This window comes from Panthera tigris, chromosome D1 (assembly GCF_018350195.1).
Source record: "Panthera tigris isolate Pti1 chromosome D1, P.tigris_Pti1_mat1.1, whole genome shotgun sequence".
In the NCBI taxonomy this organism is placed as follows: domain Eukaryota; kingdom Metazoa; phylum Chordata; class Mammalia; order Carnivora; family Felidae; genus Panthera; species Panthera tigris.
The window spans coordinates 12232461-12253054 of NC_056669.1; the positions used below are offsets into that span (position 1 = coordinate 12232461).

General features: G+C 41.6%; 1 protein-coding gene across 1 annotated transcript in view; it reads left to right on the forward strand.

Annotated features, from left to right (window-relative positions):
• The window catches only part of LOC102965649 (nicotinamide N-methyltransferase), a 36309-nt gene extending 19269 nt beyond the window's left edge, over nt 1–17040 (forward strand). The window contains exons 3-4 of the mRNA XM_007075565.3: nt 556–763; nt 16571–17040. Of these exons, the coding sequence (XP_007075627.1) occupies nt 556–763; nt 16571–17003 (641 nt within the window). The 3' untranslated portion in view covers nt 17004–17040. The remainder of the gene's footprint in view (nt 1–555; nt 764–16570) is intronic.
• Nucleotides 17041–20594: the final 3554 nt, after the last annotated feature.

A 20594-nucleotide genomic window follows, 5' to 3' on the forward strand; every position in this document is an offset into this window, starting at 1 on the left:
AGGTGACCAGAGCCAGCCATTGAACCATGATGGGCCACTTAAGAAATGGAGATTCTAATACTTATTCTGTTCCTAACTCAAAGGAATGTTGCACATGTGCATGAGATAAAGACCTCCCAATACGTGAAGAATTGGATGCTTTTTAGAGAGAGACATGAAAAGTCAATTTTATTTTAATTGAACTTTCAACTCCCTTCTCCCCAAAACCAAAGTCAAAACCAAAAACAAAATTTTAACTTTCCCCAAGTATTTCTTAATAGTTTTTATATTCTCTGTGTAGCATTCTATCTGGATTAAAGGTCTGTACATCAGATGTCAATCTTTTCTTCTCCTACACCTAAAAATATTCCAGCAACATGCTTCCAGCTTGGATTGGATAATGGAAAATGCAATCATGTAAAAAAAAAAAAAAACCTTTGAGGGAAGAGGAGTGAGTAGAGAGATGGTCTGTCTTTGCGACTTTCTAGCACAGTCCCAGTGAAAACAGTGCATACCAGCTCTGTCCACTGTCATATGAGGCCTCATCCCCTTTCCTTGTTCCCTTCTCTAAACCAGATGGTGTGAAGGGGGACCTCCTGATCGACATTGGCTCTGGCCCTACCATCTACCAGCTCCTCTCTGCTTGTGAATCCTTCAAGGAGATCATTGTCACCGACTACACTGAGCAGAACCTGCAGGAGCTGCAGAAATGGCTAAAGAAGGAACCAGGGGCCTTTGACTGGTCCCCAGTGGTAACCTACGTGTGCGAGCTCGAAGGGAACAGGTAGAGAAACCAGGGTCTGCTTCCGGGCTTTCTGACGGTCCTTGAGTGACAGTTCAGTTTTCTGAACCAAGAATTATCTTTAGAGCCCAAGTTAAAAAGCAAAGGGAACAGGGAGAGGCCAAAGAGAAATCCGGATGGAGAAGAAGAGGTAGAGAGAGAGAACGAGATAGAGGGACGTGTACGTGTGCACGCGTGCCCACCAGAACAGCAGAAGGCACAGACGAGAATTGAAGAAATGGCCACTGACCCAAGAGGAGACAAAATCTTCCCAGACCAGTGTGGGGGCACAGCATGCAGGTCAGATACCATGAGACAATGACATTTATCCAAGTTCAACAAAGAGGGGAAACTGTCTCCTCAACCAGCAGCTTTTGGGTGTTCCCCAGTGCCATCCTGCTGCTAACTACCCAAGTGCTTAGGGATCTGCTGTGAGGGTGGCTAATGCTGACACCACCAGAGACAACTAAAAGCTGCCCAGGTTTTTAAACTGGGATTAGCAGCATAAAGGAAGTATCTGAAAAGAATGTGTTCCTCTCCATCCACAAAAATCAGAGCTTTACCTACTCACGACTAATGATCAACCTCTTAGCCGACTCTGTCTACAAGTCAGTTTATGTGGACAAGTCTTATTTAAATGATTAATTTCTCTCCACATGAGAAATTGTCAATGGCTTACTAGCCAGAAGGGTGAGGTCTGCATTTCATTTTGTCTTTCCCTTGTCCTGATGTACCTCCGTCCTCTGGCAATGGTCCTGCAGTGGCTCAGCCCAGTTCTGCTGTCCCGCCCACCTGACTGTTTGCTGTTATAAGCATGTTGCTGAAGCCCCACAGGCTTCTTCGCAAACTGTCTAAAAAGACCACTTCAGTATTCCTCCCAGGATCCTACTAGACCTGTCCACTACTTCTTATAGGCTCAGTTATCTTTACATTTCTTTTTTTCCCCCCTGCTCTTACTGTATGTTTTTTTGTGCATTTCGCCCTGTCTTTCCACACCTTCTTCCCCATGATTTAATTTTTACATAACTCCCTTCCTTCCCCAATCCACTTCTTCCTGTATTTGCACCCCCACCCTTGCTCATGGACTGCACACTTTGTGTGTTGCACAGCACATCATCCTCTGTCCTTCCTGTTCTTGGCTTTTCATTCACAATGGAAAAGCACACGTATTTTTAATTAACATATCCCATTCTTTGGTCAGGAAAGGGCTCTGATTTCCCAGCAAGACAATCTCCCTCAAGAAACAGGTGCTAACACTTTTTGGTTCTTGGTTAAAGGAACTAGTGTTTGTTCATTCAGTGAACCCATATTGGGCATGTAGGATGTGCCACACAGTTCTAGCTACTCGGATAGACTGGTGGGCAACATGGAGGAAGTCCTGTGTCTCCTAGACCTTATATCAGAGAAGGCAGGCACGTGTCAGATCACTTAGGGCTTTGAGGGCAGGCTAAAGATCCTGTACTTCAAGTGTGATGAGAAGGCATTAGAGGTGTAACCCGGAAAGTGATGTGACCCCATTTACATTTACAAAGATCTCTGGCTGTTGTGTGGAGAATGGCTGTGTTTAGAGGAGAATGAGAGATGCAGAAAGGAGACACTTTAATCCAGGTAAGAGATGATGATGACTTGGACTAATGGATTGGTTGGTGATGGAGAGAGGAAGATGATTTTAAGATGAATCTTTGAGACAGAATGGATAAGAGTTGGTAATGATTGGTCATGGGGAATGATGAGAGGTAAGTATCAGGTATGACTCTGATGTTTCTGAACTTGAGAAACAGGAGTGAAGTAATATTCTGGAATTCCAGGGATAAATTTAAAATCATGTGGTCTTAACATGTCCCCAGGGGTATGCCTACCTCCATACTCTTCCTCTGGAGTTATGGTCAACTCATGTTTCTATATGTGCGCTTAAATTTTCTTCCTCTTCACTCTACCAAATTTATTTATTCCTGAATCAGGTTCTCTTCTGAAACTAACTCTATAGTCTGCTTCTACTTCTTTAATCCTTTCATTTTTTTAATGCTGTGCTGAATTCAAGCTTAGTTGGAATATTCTATACTTTGTTTTCTTACATATTGTTACTACACTAACTGATAGTGTGGATTGTCGGATATAATTTATCCAGGTGATTCACTGATTATACAATTCCTTAGGCTATAGTGATATAAACGAACTGGGAGTTTTCTTTTGTGTTTCCCAGTTAATGTTTTTGTTGCATGTAGAGTCACTAAACTTCCACTGGGTCTTTTATCCTTTTTACCAGGGAAAGTAAGTATTGAAATCAGAGGGTATAAATCCTCTAACTCTGTTATTTTTCAAAATTATTTTGGCAATTTTTGTATATATTTGTATAATATATATATTTAATTGAAGTATAATTAACATACAGTCTTATGTTAATTTCAGGTGCACAATATAGTGATTCAGTTACTTGGTGCTCATCATGATAAGTGTACTCTTAATCCCCGTCACCTTTTTCCCCTACCCCTCTCCCACCACTGTCCTGACAACCACTAGTTTGTTCTCTGTATTTAAGAGTTTATTTCTTTTATTTGTCTTCTTTTTTCTTTGTTTTGTTTCTTAAATTCCACATATGGTGGAATTTTAAAAATATGGAATTCTTATGGTATTTGTCTTTCTCTGTCTGACTTATTTCACCTAGCATTATGCCTTCTGGGTCCATCCATGTTGTTGGAAATGGCAAGGTGATCTCATTTTTTATGGCTGAGTGATATTCTATTGGATACACACACACACACAAACACACACACACACACACACACACACACACACAAACCCCACATATCATTACCTGTTCATCTATGGATGGATACTTGGTTGCTTCTATTTCTTGGCTATTGTAAATAATGCTGCAATAAACATGGGGATGTGTACATCTTTTCAAATTAGTGTTTTTGTTTTCTTTGGATAAATACTCAGTAGTAGAATTAATGGATCTTATGGTGATTCTATTTTTAATTTTTTAGAGGTACCTCCATACTGTTTTCCACAGTGGCTGCACCAACAATGCATGAGGGTTCCTTTTCTCCACATTCTCACCAACGCTTGTTATTTCTTATATTTTTTATTTTAGCTGTTCTGACAGGTGTGAGGTGATATCTCGTTGTGGTTTTGATTTGCATTTCCCTGATGATGAGTGATGTTGAGCATCTTTTCATGTGTCTGTTGGCCATTTGTATATCTGCTTAGGAAAAATATCTATTCAGGTCCTCTGCCCATTTTAACTGGATTATTTGTTTCTTTGGTGTCAGGTTGTATAAGTTCTTTATACATTTTGGATATTAACCCCTTAACAGATATATCATTTGCAAATAACTTCTCCCATTCAGTAGTCTGCCTTGTTGTCTGGTTGAGGATTTCCTTCACTGTGCAAAAGCATTTTTAGTGCCATTACATTTTGATATAAATTTTAGAATAAACTTGTCAATCTCTTCCAAAAAGGCTGCTGAGATTTTGATTGTGATCTTTGAACTTACATATCACTTTAGGAGAATGGACATAAGGAATCTGCAGTCCATAAACATGGTTTATCACTTTATTTATTTATTTATTTAAAAAAAATTTTTAACATCTATTTTTGAGAGACAGAGTGAGACAGAGCACGAGTGGGGGAGGGGCGGCAATGGGGGGAACACAGAATCTGAAGCAGGCTCCAGGCTCTGTAGGCTCTGAGCTGTCAGCACAGAGCCTGACACGGGGCTCAAACTCACAGACCGCAAGATCATGACTTGAGCCGAAGTCGGCTGCCCAACCGAATGAGCCACACAGGCGCCCCTATTTATTGGGACTTCCTTAGTTTCAGTAATGTTTCGTAGTTCTCATATTCTATATATGTTTTGTTAAAAATTTCCTGTGTTTTGGGCACCTGTATGGCTCAGTCATTTGAGTGCCCAACTCTTAATTTCAGCTCAGGTCAAGATGTCATTGTCCCTGGGTTCCAGCCCCACATTGGGCTCTGTGTTGACAGCGTGGAGCCCTCTTGGTTCTCTCTCTCTATACCTCCCCAGCTTGCATGCACATGCTTTCTCCTCTCTCTCTTTCAAAATAAATAACTAAGCATTAAAAAAAATCTTGTTTTATGTTTTTTTAATGTTATTGTTAATTTGCTAGTATATACTTTGCTTAATTGAACACTATTGTGTCTTAAATACTTGCACTAAAAAGTGCACTGCAAGGCCAGAGAATTTTACAATCTTTTTTTCTTTACAATACATTCTGTAGTATGTTTGCCCTCTTTATGAAGCGAATTATCAATTCACTGATTAATGTCCACTTACGCATTTCTGTAGATGCAAAAATTACGATTTTGTGATTACAGTAATAAAATGATATTCCTTGTGAAAAAATATAAAATATAAAAATTTCCTAGTATATGGAAGTACAATTGCATTTTATATACTGACCTTGTGTCCTGCAGTCCTGCTGACTTCATTAATTAAGTTTAGTCTTTTCTATGTATACTCTTATATCATCTGCAAATAAAAATAGTTTTACTTCTTTTCCAGCTCTATGCCTTTTATTTATTTTTCTGGTCTACTACACTGGCTAGGACTTCCAAAACAATATTGAATAGAAAGGTTGGAAGTCGACCTATGTACCTTTTTGCATATCATAAGGAAAAATGTCCAATTTTAGTGTCCACATTAAGTATAATATTAGTTAGATTTTTCAGATATTCTTTATCTGACTAAATTTCTTTACATTTTAATTTCTTGGGAGTTTTAACTCAAATGTTGAACTTTGTCAATTTTTTTCGGAATTCATTGAGATGGCCATATGACTTTTCTTCTTTATTCCGAAAATGTGAATTATACTGGAAGATTTTTGACTGTTTAAATCTAACTGGAATACACCCATTGGTCATGAGGTAGTATCTTTTTTAGGTATGACTGGATGTGATTTGCTAATATTTTGGTAGGGATTTTTGCATCTACAAATATGATCGATATTGAGCCGTAATATTCTTTTCTAGAAATATGCCCGGCAGATTTTGTTATCAGCATGATGCTGGATTCATGTAAGTTGAGGATATTTCTTCCTCCTCTATTTTTGAAGGAGTTTGTGTATAATTAGTATTATTTCTTCCTTAAATGATTGATAGAATTCACTAGCAAAGCTACCTGTACCTGAAGGGTTGTCTCATGTGTATGATGTTTTTAAAATTAAGAATAATGTTTTTCACTGGCTATTTGGATTTTCCATTTCTTCTTTGTCTGTTTTGATAAATAGTATCTTTCAAGGAATTTATCCTATTCATCTTTGTTGTCAATTTTATTGTCATAAGTTTTTTAACAATATGTCTTTATTACTCTTAAAATTTTCTTGATGTTTATTTTTGAGAGAGAGAGAGAGATGTTTTTGAGACACACACACACACACACACACACACATGCACACACATACACACACAGAGTGCAAGTGCGGGAGGGGCACAGAGAGAGGGAGACACAAAATGTGAAGCAGGCTCCAGGCTCTGAGCTATCAGCACAAAGCCCGACACAAGGCTTGAAGTCACCAACCAGTGAGATCGTGACCTGAGCCTAAATTGAGATGTTAAACCAGCCAAGCGCCCGTCTTTACTACTCTTTTAATGTCTGTAGGATCTACCATGATCTTCCTTCTTTCATTCTTGATATTGGCAATTTGTCTTTTAAAAAATATCTTGATCAATCTTGCTAGAGATTGATTGATGTTATTAATCTTTTCAAAGAACCAACTTTTGGTTTTGTTGATTTTTTTCTATTGTCCTTCCATTTTCAGTCGTGTTGATTTCTGCTCTTTTTTCCCCCTTATTTTCTCTCTTCCATTTACTTTAGTTTTTATATACTCTTCTTTTTCCTGCTTCTTAAGATAGAAGCTTAGATCACTGATTTCACATATTTCTTTCTTCTAATGTAGCCATTTAAAGCTCTAAATTTCCTTCAGGATTGTTCTAGTTGCTGCTCGTGATTTGTGATATGTCATATTTTTATTATTATCCACTTTGGCGTATTTTCTGATTTCCTTTGTGATTTCTTCTTTGACGGTGAGTTATTTAGAGTTGTGTTGCTTAATTTCCAAAAATTTCAAGATTTTCTAGATATTGTTATTGGCTTCTATTTAAATTTTGTTGTAGTCAGAGATTTATTTTATGGTCAGCATGGGGTCTATTTTGGTGAATAATCTATGTGCTTTCTACACTAAAAAGAATGTATATCATCCTGTTGTAAGTTATAGTTTCATAAATATCAATGAGGTCAGGTAGATCGATAGTATTTTTCAGATTTTTCTACAGGATTTTTTGTTTATCAATTACTGAGAGAAAGGTATTAAAAATCTCAAACTATGATTGTGGGTTTATCTCTTGTTCCCCATCATTATGTTAATATTTGCTTCACATAGCTTGAAGTCTTGTACTCTATCTGCATATATTTTTAGGATTGTTATGTCTTCTTGATTTATTGATCATTTTGTCATTAAGAAATAAATCCCTTTACTGTCAGTAATATACTTTGTCTTGAAGTCTACTCTGATATTAATATGACCACATTAGCCTTCTTATGCTTGGTGTTTGCATGAAGTGTTAGCCTCTAAGAGGGTCCCCAGTAATCTTCACCTCAAATATTCATCTCTTCTTTAATTGCTTTCCCTTGGGTGTCCATCAGATTTAGTGACTAGATGCTTACAAGTATAGTCTAACAGAGTATTGGCACATCAATTCTGAAAGATTAGGTTACCAAAAGACCATGACTTCCTTATTGGGTGTTCCCTCTCACTTGCTTGTCTGGAGGGAGTTGGAAGCAAATTTTCCCCCAGTCAAACCTTCGGGTGAGACTGAAGACATAGCCAACACTCTGCCTCATGAGGTACCCAGCTAATTGGTACCGAGATATCCGACCCACAGAAACTGTGAGATAAATGTTTGTCTGTTTTAAATTGCTATGTTTTGGGGTAATTTATAATGCAGCAATAGATAACTAATAGACATGGTTTATCTTTTCCACCCTTTTGTTTTCAATCTGTCTGTGTTTTTATACTTAAAATGTTTTTCTTGCCAGTAGTATGTAGTAGGCCCTGCTTTTCAACCCAGTGTGATGATTTCTGTCCTTTAGCTGGATTCTTTATTTCACTTACATTTAAGGTAATTACTGGTATTGTATGGTTGAGTCTCAGTCAAACATCCTGGTATGTATTTTTTATTTGTCCCGTCTGTTTTGTTATTCATTTGTGCCTTTGTTCCTGCTTCTCCTTGGTGAATGGAATAATGTTTGGTATTCCAGTTAGTATAAATATGAACACTTTTAGTATTCCTTTTTATCTTCTGTTATTGGCTTTTTTTCTACTGACCTCTTTTGTGTTTTGTGTGAGTGTATGCATGTGTGTGCATGTGTAATTTTTCCAGAAATTACAGTACATATATATTTTTTAATTCTTTAAAAAACTTTTTAATGTTTGTTTATTTTTGAGACAAAGAGACAGAGCACAAGCAGCGGAGGGGCAGAGAGAGAGGGAGACACAGAATCGGAAGCAGGCTCCAGTCTCTGAGCTGTCATCACAGAGTCCCACAGGGGGCTCGAACTCACTAACCAGTGAGATCATGACCTGAGCTGAAACTAGACGCTTAATCGACTGAGGCACCGAGGCGCCCCTATATTTTTAACATTTTACCTCATGAGCCATGTAAGACATTACCACAGTGTAATTCCTACATCCACTCTTGCCCCTGCACTAGTCCTAGATTTTACTTTATTTCTAGGATAATACTATGATATTTTGTTACTATTTTTGCTTTAAAAAGTCAGTAGTGCTTTTACTTATTTTATTTTATTTTACTTTTTATTGTGGTTAAAAAACACATACCATAAAATTTAGCATTTGAACTATTTTTTAAATGTTTATTTATTATTTTTGACAGAGAGAGAGAGAGAGAGAGAGGGAGAGACAGAGAGATAACACAGGCTTGTGAGCAGAGGAGAGGTAGAGAGAGAGGGAGACAGAGGATCCAAAGTGGGCCCTGCACTGACAGCAGAGAGCCCTGTGTGGGGCTCGAACTCACGAACCACAAGATCATGACCTGAGCCAAAGTCGGATGCTTAGCTGACTAAGTCACCCAGGCACCCCCGAACTATTTTTAAGTAGACAGTTCAGTAGTTTAAGTATATGCACACTAGTCAGTAGTATTTTAAACAAACGTATATAAAGTCTTTGATGTTTATCCACATATCTGTCTGCATAGTTTTCCTCATTTCTTTCTACAGATCTAGGCTTCTATCTGGCATCATTTCCCTTCACCTGAAGAACTTTTTTTTAGTATCTCTTAAAATGCAGGTCTTCTGGAAACAAATTCAGCTTGTTAAGGCCAGGTAAGAATCAGTAATTTTTTTTGTTCCTCATTATATGAGGAATTTAACATTTTTTGATACCCAAAGTCCTTCTGGCATCTATCTCCCCAGTGTTTGTTGTTAAAATTGGTGATTTTAAATCCAAATATAGTAATTTAAAGCATTATTTTATTTTTAAAAAAAATTTTTTAATGTTTATTTTTGAGAGAGAGAAAGCGAGAGAGAGCAATAGAGAGCAGGGGAGGGGCAGAGCGAGAGGGAGACACAGAATCCAAAGCAGGCTCCAGGCTCCGAGCTGTCAGCACAGAGCCCTATGTAGGGATTGAACCCATGAGCCATGAGATCATGACCTCAGCCAACGTCAGATGCTTAACCAACTGAGCCACCCAGGCGCCCCTAAAGTCTTATTTTCATATTTCCTTTCAAGGATCAATTTGGATATTTGCTATCAGTCTGTAATCGTATTTGCAGTTATACGAACATTTAGTTTTATTTTATGTTCATTTAATGTGATTTTTCTAGTTTTTAAGTTTTTAATTCTGAGGCATCTTTTAGTCTGTAGAATAGGTCTTCAAATAGTGTTTTCGAGAAGAACACATAAGTGACATTTTCTAAGTCTGTGTGTGTCGGGAATATATTTGTGTAGCCTTTATAAGTGAACAACAACGCAAAACTGTTTAATGTTGCTAAATATTTCCCTACTTTTTCCTGGCAAGAAGCTGAGAGAGACTACTTTCAAATGCCATTTTAATCCTAGAAACTCCTTACTTAGAATTTTATGCTAGCGATAGTCTTCAAACTAAAGATACATTCTTCAAAATAAATGTAATTTCCAACTTCTTTTTTTTTTTCTATCGACTTTGTGATTCCACAGAATGAACTGGTACTAACTAGAAAAAAAAAAAAAACTAACCCATAACTCTGAGGATTCGGACAATATTTCCAAATTATTCAATAAATACGGAATTTCCCAGGATTTATAGAATTTCAGGGAAAGTTTATAAAAGAGTTTTCAGTCAGTCAGACAATACACCTTTCTGAAGTCCAAATCATATGTCAAGAAGGCTTTTAAAACTTTCTTCTCAATTTCCCTAGCTATCATAAGCCTTTCCATCTCATTCAGAAGTGAACCCTTAAAATCTAGCAGGATACTAAAAGCATTGCTTATCTCCTGCCAGAATCGTCAGCTCCTAACAATTGGCTCTTGAGAAAGTGTCCCTTCCCAGTCGCTGTTAGAGGAAGGAACTATATTTTTGGCAGGAAAATTCTGCATTCTTGCTCTTATCCTTGTGCCAGATCCTGTGGCTTCAACTATTTTGAGAATGATAGCGATCCCATTCAACGTATGTCTTTCTTGCATCTTCAAGTACCTCTATCAGCTCACAACCTATTTCCTCTGAGATTATTTCTTCTTTATCTGAAGCTATTTCTTGTGCTGAGTGCTGCCGAAGACAATTTGAGCTGTCTCCTGGTCCTCTGCCTTTGGAGTGTGACTCATACTTTTAGAATACCACTCCTTTTTATTTTTATTTTTTATTTTTTTTTAATTTTTTTTAATGTTTATTTATTTTTGAGACAGAGAGAGACAGAGCATGAACAGGGGAGGGGCAGAGAGAGAGGGAGACACAGAATCTGAAACAGGCTCCAGGCTCTGAGCTGTCGGCACAGAGCCCGACACGGGGCTCGAACTCACGGACCGTGAGATCATGACCTGAGCCGAAGTCGGACGCTCAACCGACTGAGCCACCCAGGCGCCCCAATACCACTCCTTTTTAAAACCTTCGGAAAAGTTGTAAGCCATCGGTACCAAATTCTGGCTTCGCATTATTTATTTATCAGGTCAGAGAGTCAAATGCTAAGGTAGAAATGACTACTCAAGCCTGTTTTACCTGAAAAGATCTTAAAAGACGGCACTGATTAACCTCTGGCCCCTACAGCTTGGAGCACATTGCCTGCCTTGTGGTCCTCAGGCTAAGCAGTTTCCATAGCGCCTGGGAGTCTAGTAGGAATGTAGGCTCTCAGGCCTGGCTCCCTCCCTACAGAACCAGAATCTGCATTTTAATAAGATCTGCAGGGGGCTGTATGCATTTTACAGTTTGAGAAATACTGGCGTCTGTATTTTCATGTCTTGTAAAAGATTGATGTTCCTTCTCAGAATTGGCATCTCCACGGTCATGGTGATCGTTTCAGCGATCCCTAGGAAAAGTTTCTCCCTTTTAAAAGCATCCCTTTCTCTTAGATGTTCTCCCTGCATTCTTCCCCTAGGAAAATGAACAGGGCAGACTGAGGAAATGTCACCTGGCCATTTCCTTCAAACTGTAAACATTTCTACTCATGTGTCTGAAAGTGCCCAAAATAGAGCTACAGTCTTCCCAGGTTTGCTCCGCTTCTGCATGCTTCCTGCCCTGGGTGTTGCCATCATATAATCAATTAAAGAAGCCAGGAGCCTGGAAGCCATTCTTGCCTTCTTCCTGTCAGTCATGGTCTATGATCAGCACCAAGTTCTGTCCATTTTGTTTTTTTCAGTAGGTCTCACGCCCAGTGCGGGGCCCAGCAAGGCTTGAACTCAGACCCTGAGATTAAGACCTGAGTTGAGATCAAGATTTGGACGCTCAACCGACTGAGCCACCCCAGTGCCCCAAATTCTGTCCATTTTACTTCTGAGTTTCTCTCAAACCAGTGTATGTTTTCCAATATTTTCTCTCCAGGCTATTTTCCTGGTCCAAGACCCCATCCTCTCCCTCCTAAGTGGCCTTCCACCTCCACTCTCGTCCCAAAGCAATCACCTTCAAATGTAGATCTGGTGGCACCATTTCGTAACTTCCCACAGCTTTTAGGGTAAAAAGCAAAGTTCTTAACCTGGTCCCCAAAACCTCGTCTCGTCTGGCACCTGCTAAACCCCGTTGCTTCACTTCCTACCACGCTGTTCTTTGTTTTCTGAGTCCAGCCTCATCAGCCTTCTCTCCGTATTTCCTCCCACCATCTGGCCTTTGCACATGCTGTTGCCCCTGGCTGGAACATCTCCCCTTTCCTACTCCCCTTGGCCTGGTGAACTCTTATTTATTTACCTCCTGCACCTCTGCTTACCTGACTCCATTTTGGAGGAGATCTCCTTGATACTCCAGACCAAGTCAAGCCCCAACATTCTTCTGTCGGCCCTCTGCTTCCTAGTATTAATTTGTCATTTTTGTGGATAAGCATTGGATAAGTTCTTTCTCCCCACCGCCCCTCTGCCCCAGCCTGGGATCCCCAAGAGGATAGGATCCATTTCTCATTTGTTCTATCTTGGGTCCCCATCGCCCGCCCCTTTCCTGTCACATCAAAGAGGTTATAAAAAACAAAAAAGTCAAACAAATGACTACATGTATTTTGTTTTCCAGCCTCTCCCTCCTGAAATGTCTGTCTTTCACCTGAGTCAGCGATTGCCTGTACCAGAGGCTTACCAATGATTATTCCTGGCTCACACAATTCTTATATTGATATCCAAGTGTGTGAAGCTTTTTATATCCTTTATACATTCTGCTGGTTCTCCCTCAGGAGGGCCTGCTGGAACCTCTGAGTATGGGGCTTGGGGGAGGCAGTGAGTGTCATCGAAAGATCTCATCCCGGGGCTTTGGTCCGCCACCTGCCTTGCAGAGATGGGGCAGGAGGAACCTCTGTAAACCTCGGGGTAATTTCTTGGAGTGCAGGAATACATTCTCACAAAGCGCTCTTCCCAGGAGTCCTACTCTTTATCCCCTCTCTCCCCAGCTTCTGTGGATCGCTTATTTACAGAAGAAACACCTGCCCTTTTTTGCATAGTGATTCATTTGAAAGGGTAGATCTTTGGAACTACAGAAATGGCCACACTGCTGTTATCTCCCTGTAGAACTGCCTAACACTTTTCTGGTGTGTGTTTATTCCTTACCCCTGGAGCTGGACGTGAAGCTGAGCGGTAATTGCCTGTGTCTCCAGGCGAGTTCATTTCCCTGGTGCCGAGAAGCCCTGAGATGTAATCTGTACACAGCTACCTTGGCAGCCAAGTTTACAGTGTTTGCTCGATGCCCAAAGACAAGCAGGTCTCCACAACAGTGGGTGTTTCCAGCCAACTTGCCTCTCAAATTGGCACATTCTCCATGAGCTTTCTAGACTTCACAGTGTATCTTCCAGTTTGGGAACAATTTCCATCGTAAATTGACTGGCAGGTACTCGTTCTGTGGTAACTTGTATCTTTCAAATAGCTTCATAGACAACAGGGCCCAGAGGTCCACCTGCTTCTGACATAATCACGTAAACACACATGCCCGTGGTGTTCCGAATATGAAGGATCATCTCTAAACACATTCAAACCTGCCACGTTGCCACTTCTTCAGCTTTTTGTATACACCCAGGCTATCCATATGTGCAGATAGGTTGTTTGAATGTTTCTCTTCTAGATTCATTTTACCTAGTCAAATCTGTGTTTCACACAGACTTCCATAAGGTTGAATTGTTATCTTTTATTCTTAAAAAGTTCGGCCACACCATCCCCGTTCTATCAGGCTGAATGGCAGCTTTGTAATGGATTTCCCTGCTTTTAGAATGACTGACCTTCCCTGTTTGCCTGGACTGAGAAGGGTTCCCAGGACATGGGATCTTCAGTGGGAAAACAGGGAAAGTCCAGACCAACCGGGACAAACTGGTTACCCTACTACCATTTCTACCCTTGATAGGGGAGTAGGTAGACCCAACCAGAGGTAATTTTCCCTGTGTAGACCAGTTTATTGTCTGGCAGGACTTCCCTCAAACTAACACCTTGCTATGTTACTTCTCTCTCTCTCTCTCTCTCTCTCTCTCTCTCTCTCTAGCATAACAGCTTTTCTGAGATAAAACTGGCATAAGACCCACCCATCTAAAGTATGATAGTTCTTAGTATCTTCACGTAGTTGTGCAATCTTTACGCCAGTTTTAGAACATTTTCATAACTCCCCAAACCAACCCTGTACCTACTGGCAGTCATTCTCACGTCTTGGATCCTCTCAATTGCTGGAAACCACTGGTCCGCTTTTGGTCTCTAGAGCTTTGCCTTTTCTGGACATTTCATGTAAATGGAATCACACAATAGGTGGCCTTTTGTGTCTGGTTTCTTTCACTTAGTATAATGTTTTCAAGGTTCTTCCACGTTGTAGCATGAATCAGCACTTCATTCCTTTTTACGACTGAGTATTATTCTACCGCGTGGGTATACCACAATTAATCCCTTCGTAAGTTGATGGGCTTTTAGATTGTCTCAATCTTTTGGCTGTTACAAACAAAGTGATGCTGAAAAACCTTCACAAAATAATACTATATTGAGTTACTACTATCAGGGATTTTGTTTTCTGGTTTATTCTCCATTATTTTTTCAAATGTTTGCTGATAAATTTTAATTTTTTTAACGTTTATTTATTTTTGAGAGACAGAGAGAGACAGAGCATGAGCGGGGGAGGGGCAGAGAGAGAGGGAGACACAGAATCCAAAGCAGGCCCCAGGCTCTGAGCTGTCAGCACAAAGCCGATGCGGGGCTCGAACTCATGAGCCAGGAGATTATGATGTGAGCCAAAGTCAGATGCTTAGCCAACTGATCCACCCAGGTGCCCCGTATTTATTGATTAACTTTATGAGACGTGAATGAATGACAAATAGCAGTTTGAAAAATATTGGTGTAATTGACTTCATCTGACCCCAACTCCCATTTTCAGTCATTTATTTTACATTTGTTTTTTTAAAACCTCTGTGATGTGGCAGGAAAGAGGCAGGCAATGGGGATCCAAGATGGAAGGAATGAGAAACGGATCCTATCCTCTTGGGGATTCCAGTACAGGGCGGAAGGGGGTGGGGAGAAAGAATTAATCCAATGGTCATCCACAACACTATGTGTTCATCTTTTGAGGAACTTCTAGAACTTTCTCCAAAGTAGCTGGACCATTTTGCATTCTCACCAGCTGTGTGTGGAGGTTCCTGTTTCCCCACATCTTTGCCAGCACTTGTTATTTTCTGTTTTTTTTTTTTTTTTAGTACAGCTATCTTAGTGGATGCGAAGTGCTATCTCATGGTTTGATGTGCATTTTTCTGACGGCCAAAAATGTTGAGAATTTTTTTCATAGGCTTATTGTTAAACTTAGGAAAATTATAACATATAGGATGTCTATAAATAGCTGAGTCTATGCATGGGACTTAGGATTTTAACTAAATATTTAAATAGGAGGTCCACAACCAATTGATATTATCTCAGATCTTTCCATGTGGAGGTAAATCTTCAAGTTTTATTTGAACCACTGACTTCCTTGTGACCCGAAGTGGTCCCGAAGTACGTGCCTCTCTCACCTGCTCTGATGTTGGGCCTTCCTCTGTGGTCTCCGTCAAGAAGAGGCTGTCTTCTCCTGCAGCAAATGGACTGTGTGTTTCCTGAACGTAAGGCTAGATTTGCACCCCTGGGGCTCTGTTGACTAATTTCCTCAAAGCACTAGATACCCACTCATCGCTCCTATTATTTGGGCTCTGTGGCCTTCTGGGCACTTTAAACACTCATTCTTGCTTTTCTCTTACCCCTCTGATTTTCTGCTTTTTTCTCCTTTTCTTTTTTCTCCAGTTTCTCCTGTGTACTCTACATGTTTATTTAATTTGGATCCTCTGTCCGCCTGTTCCTTCATGACTCCCCTAACAAATTCCGAAAGGATCCCAGACACTCTATTTCATCTCCAGCTCTCACCTTCTCTGCCTCTTTCGTGAACTAGTTTTCTCTCCGGAAACCCCACTGATTTTGCAGAAAAGGAAAGTATTCTGAGCAAAGCTACCAAGAAAATGAGCCCCTTCATAAAACACACTCTCTGCATTTTGTTTTGTGGCTGGAGAATGGCAACTAGAGGTTCTTTTCTTTCTAGAGGGGCCCTGGCCACCGTTGTTTGGTGCTTATCAACAGTTTCTCTAAATGTCTGTGGATGACCCCATGCCCCAGCCTGATCAGCAGCTACGCAAAAATACCGTTTCCACATTTTAAAGCCATTATTACCTGATATGTATCGGTCGAATGACCACCATGTTGCAGTTTGGCAGAAGAGACCAGTGTAATAATGAATACACAAACAGATAAATAAGTAATAATAATAATAATAATAATAATAATAACAATAACAGTAATAAATGAGCCAGGCACTATCCTAAGCAGTGGAGGAAGAATAACTTCTTGGAGACAGTCCATGGTCGAAGCGGGCAGCTAGGTACTTCTGTTATCATTTCCATATTATTACTCACGTTATAAAGAGATTTAATCCAGCACAGGGTAACGTAGTCACATTAATATGACTAAACATCCTTCATTTTTCTTCTTCCTCCATTTTTCCATCAGGGATGGCCCCAAGGATATAACATTTGGGACAATACTGCCATTTTCAGCCCTGATTGCAGAGATCCGGGGTTATCATGAGTATAGGGTAGCAAGTGGTATCTGTTGGTTTGTGTATTTCAGAATCAAGGAGCTGGAGAAGGAGGAGAAGTTGAGGCGTGTGGTCACACAGGTGCTCAAGTGCGACGTGACCCAGAGCCGGCCACTGGGCAGCGTCCCCCTGCCCCTAGCCGACTGCCTGCTCAGCACGCTGTGCCTGGATGCCGCCTGCCCAGACCTCCCTGCCTACTGCACAGCCCTCCGGAACCTCAGCAGCCTGCTAAAGCCGGGGGGCTTCCTGGTGGTGGTGGATGCCCTGAAGAGCAGCTACTACATGATCGGCGAGCAGAAGTTCTCCAGCCTCTGCCTGGGCCGGGAGGCAATAGAAGCTGCCGTGAGAGAGGCTGGCTTCTCAGTTGAGCAGTTTGAGGTGATCTCTCGAAGGTATTCTTCCACCATGTGCGACAACGAAGGGCTTTTCTCTCTGGTGGGGCGGAAGCTGAGCAAATCTGTATGACTCCTGTGATTGAAAATAAAGCAGTTAACTTCTTGGTTCTAACTGCCTGGTCACTATGCTGAGCTGAATCTAACGGCAGGGGCTCTCCAGCTCATGTAGGATGGGATGGGCACGGTCAGTCAGTGAAGGAACAACTGGTTGACCACCTACTCCGTGCTTCCTTTGTGTGTCCGAAGATGAGCAACCAGCACACCCAGTCTTCACTGCCCGTGATTAGAAAAGAAGACCTCATTTTCCTTAAGCATCCTAGTCATGGCGGCCCACACTCACACACGCCAACAGAGCAGTGTCTGCGGTGATTGGCTTTCTTTCCTAGGGCTCCACTGCTTCCTTCTCTCTCAGGAACATGGTTCTCCTGTTCCTCGACAGCCACCTTCTCTGGGGACCCCATCCTCTGCTGGGGTCCACTGGTGCCACCACCGCCTCTGGGGTCAGAGAACAGCCATCCCTTTTGCTCCTGGGTCCCCCATATAAGGCAGGCCCTTCTCATGCTTCCTTTAAGACACTAGGCCAAGGCTGTGACTTCTACCTGAAGGCAAGTTTAGGAGTTAGCAAGAGAGATAACAGGTACTGTCTTATAGCTGCTATAAGAAACAGGTATCTTCAGAGCTCACATCCTTACAGGGTTCTGGAAGGTAGCCTGTTGGCATAACTCTTGGGCAAGCACCTACTTGGAGTTAGGCTTACCTGCCTATGGTGTATCTACCTCCTTTGGTTCCTAGGCCCCATCCCTTCACCCCGGTGCTCTAAAACAGAGGTAGACAAACTATGGCCCATGAGCCAAACCCAGCCTGCTGCCTGTCTTGTGAGGTTTTATTGGAGCACAGCCAGGCCCGTTCATTTATGTCTTGTCTATGGTTGTTTTCATGCTATAATGGCAAAGTTGAGTAATTGTGACAACAACCAGAGGTGTGGCCTGCAAAGCCTAAAATATCTGGTATCTGGATATTTACAGAGGAAGTTTGCCTACCCCTTTCCTAGAGAGAGGAGTGTCCTCCCTCAAGCCTGAGACCCATCTCTCCGGTCTGTTTCTCATCCCTAGATTTCCCTCTTCCCAGGACTGCTGACAGCAGACATCGCTGCTTCCCACAAGCGAGAGTCCTTCCCTCCCATCCCCCCACCTGCACTGGCAATCAGTCCGAGCATGAGAGCCAATTATCAGCACGTGTTTGTTCATTTGGTTGCGTAGGCTGATCATGTCACAACACAGTATCAGTCCATTTTGGGGATGTTTACAATTGTTCAATCTCATAGGACATTCACATTTGCAATTTCTAGAGATTCCATCCTGAAGGACACAAACAGGCCAACCCAGGCTGCATGGAGGAGGCCAAGTCCATCCCTGTTCCTGTAAGCAGGTGGGATGACCAGGCCTGTGCCTCCTTTCTGCAAGAACGCACTTAACTCCCCAGGAGCCACCAGGGCCCCAAAGAAGCAACGAAGTTTGTGGAGACTGGGGTCCTGTCCATCTCAAGTGCCATGTACCTCCCTAGCCTGGAACAAAGGTCACAGCTTCTGAAACTTTAGGCATTTGGGTCACCTCCCCAAAGGACCAGTCCTTACTCACATTTGCACAACTGGATTGCCTGGTTTAAATGGATGCTGTGTGATCTCTTTTAAAAGCAAGCTTTCAAATAATAGAGCTTTTATCTATGAGAATTTGGGTAAAGGGGGAAATCTGAGACCACACTGGCAACAGTTTTATAAAGCACAGCCCCTTAGTGGACAATCTTCTCTGATTTTTACCTCGAAGGTTACATTTATTACATGGTATTATAACTTTATTTTTCTGTTTCCCCACTGCACTGTGAGACTCTTGGGTTTACATTTAGATTGGCCAGACATGGTCTAGACCCCAGGGACAGAGCAGTGAGTGGTGGATGTAAGAACTCCGTTCTTGGGAATTTATGTTTTAAAGCTCTTTAAAACAATGTTTATTTATTTTTGAGAGAGAGAGACAGAGACAGAGACAGAGTGCGAGCAAGGGAGGGGCAGAGAGAGAGGGAGACACAGAATCTGAAGCAGGTTCCAGGCTCTGAGCTGTCCGCACGGAGCCCGGCGTGGGGCTCCAACTTGCAAACCAGAGATCATGACCTGAGCCGTAGCTGGACGCTTAACTGACTGAGCCACCCAGGCGCCCCAGGGAGTTTGTGTGTTAGAAGAGAAAGTGGGGGATAAGGAAAGAAATCAATAAATAAGATACTTCCTGATTGTAATAGAGCTATGAAGGACAAAGTACAGTGGAATGGAATGGAGACTGTGTAAGTGACAGAATAGCTGACTAAAAATGGTCCAAACAGTAGGGGTTTATTGGTATCACTAATAAGAAATTCAGAGGTAGGCACTTCCAGGAGAAAATGGTGGCTCAAGAGCATCATTAAGCAGCCAGGTCACATCTATCTTTCCACTTGCCTTTGCCTGTGAGTAGGGTTTTCATGTGAGGAGATCTTTCTCAGAAGCCCCCAGCAGGTTTCTGACAGCTTATTGACCCAGATGAGTAACACGTCCACCTCTAGACCAATCACAGATAGAAAGAGAACAAACATAGGCACATGCTTGGTGATTTGCTAAGCGAATTCTTAGGTGACAGCAAACAAGCAAGAAAACCCACCGGATTTGATGAATGAGCCAACATCTGTGGCATCGCAGCAATCCTTTTTTCTTTCTTTCAACTACAAAGATCATCCTGTTTTCAGATTCTGGTTCTGCCAGCAAGTAGCTGTTTCTCCTTGGGCAAGTGACATAACCTCTCTGTGCTTTGGTTTCCTCAACTGTAAACTGAGATTCAAGTAGAATTTCTTGTCATGAGAAAAAAAATGGAATTGCTACATATAACGGACCTAGAATAATGCTTAGCAGTTGGTAAACACATCATATTTATTGTTAGTGATAATCATACTCTTCATCTTTTTTTTAAGTTTGTTTGTTTATATTTTAAGTTCATTTTATTCATTTTGAGAGTCGAGAGAGGGCGCAAGCAGGGGCAGAGAGAGAAGGAGAGAGAGAGAGAATCCCAAGCAGACTCTGCCCTGTCAATGCAGAGCCCAATGCTGGGTTTAAACATGCACACTGAGAGATCATGACCTGAGCTGAAACCAAGAGTTAGATACCTAACTGAGCCACCCAGGCCTCTCTATTTATTTTTGAGAGAGAGAGAGAGAGAGAGAGAGAGAGAGAATCTTAAGCAGACTCCATGCTCAGTACAGAGCCCAACACTGGGCTCTATCCCATGACGGTGGGGCCATGACCTGAGCCAAAATCAAGAGATGGATGCCCAGGGACGCCTGGGTGGCTTAGTCCCTTAAGCATCCAACTTCGGCTCAGGTCATGGTCTCGCGGTCAGTGGGTTGGAGCCCCGCCTCGGGCTCTGTGCTGACAACTCAGAGCCTGGAGCCTGTTTCAGATTTGGTGTCTCCCTCTGTCTCTCTCTCTGCCCCTCCCCTGCTTGCACTGTCTCTCTCTCTCTCTCTCTCTCTCAAAAATAAACATTAAAAAAAAAAAAAGAGTTGGATGCCCAATTGACTGAGCCACTCGGGCGTCCCAATTGCAGTCTTCATCTTTCAAACTACTTGCCAAAACTGCAGAGCAAAG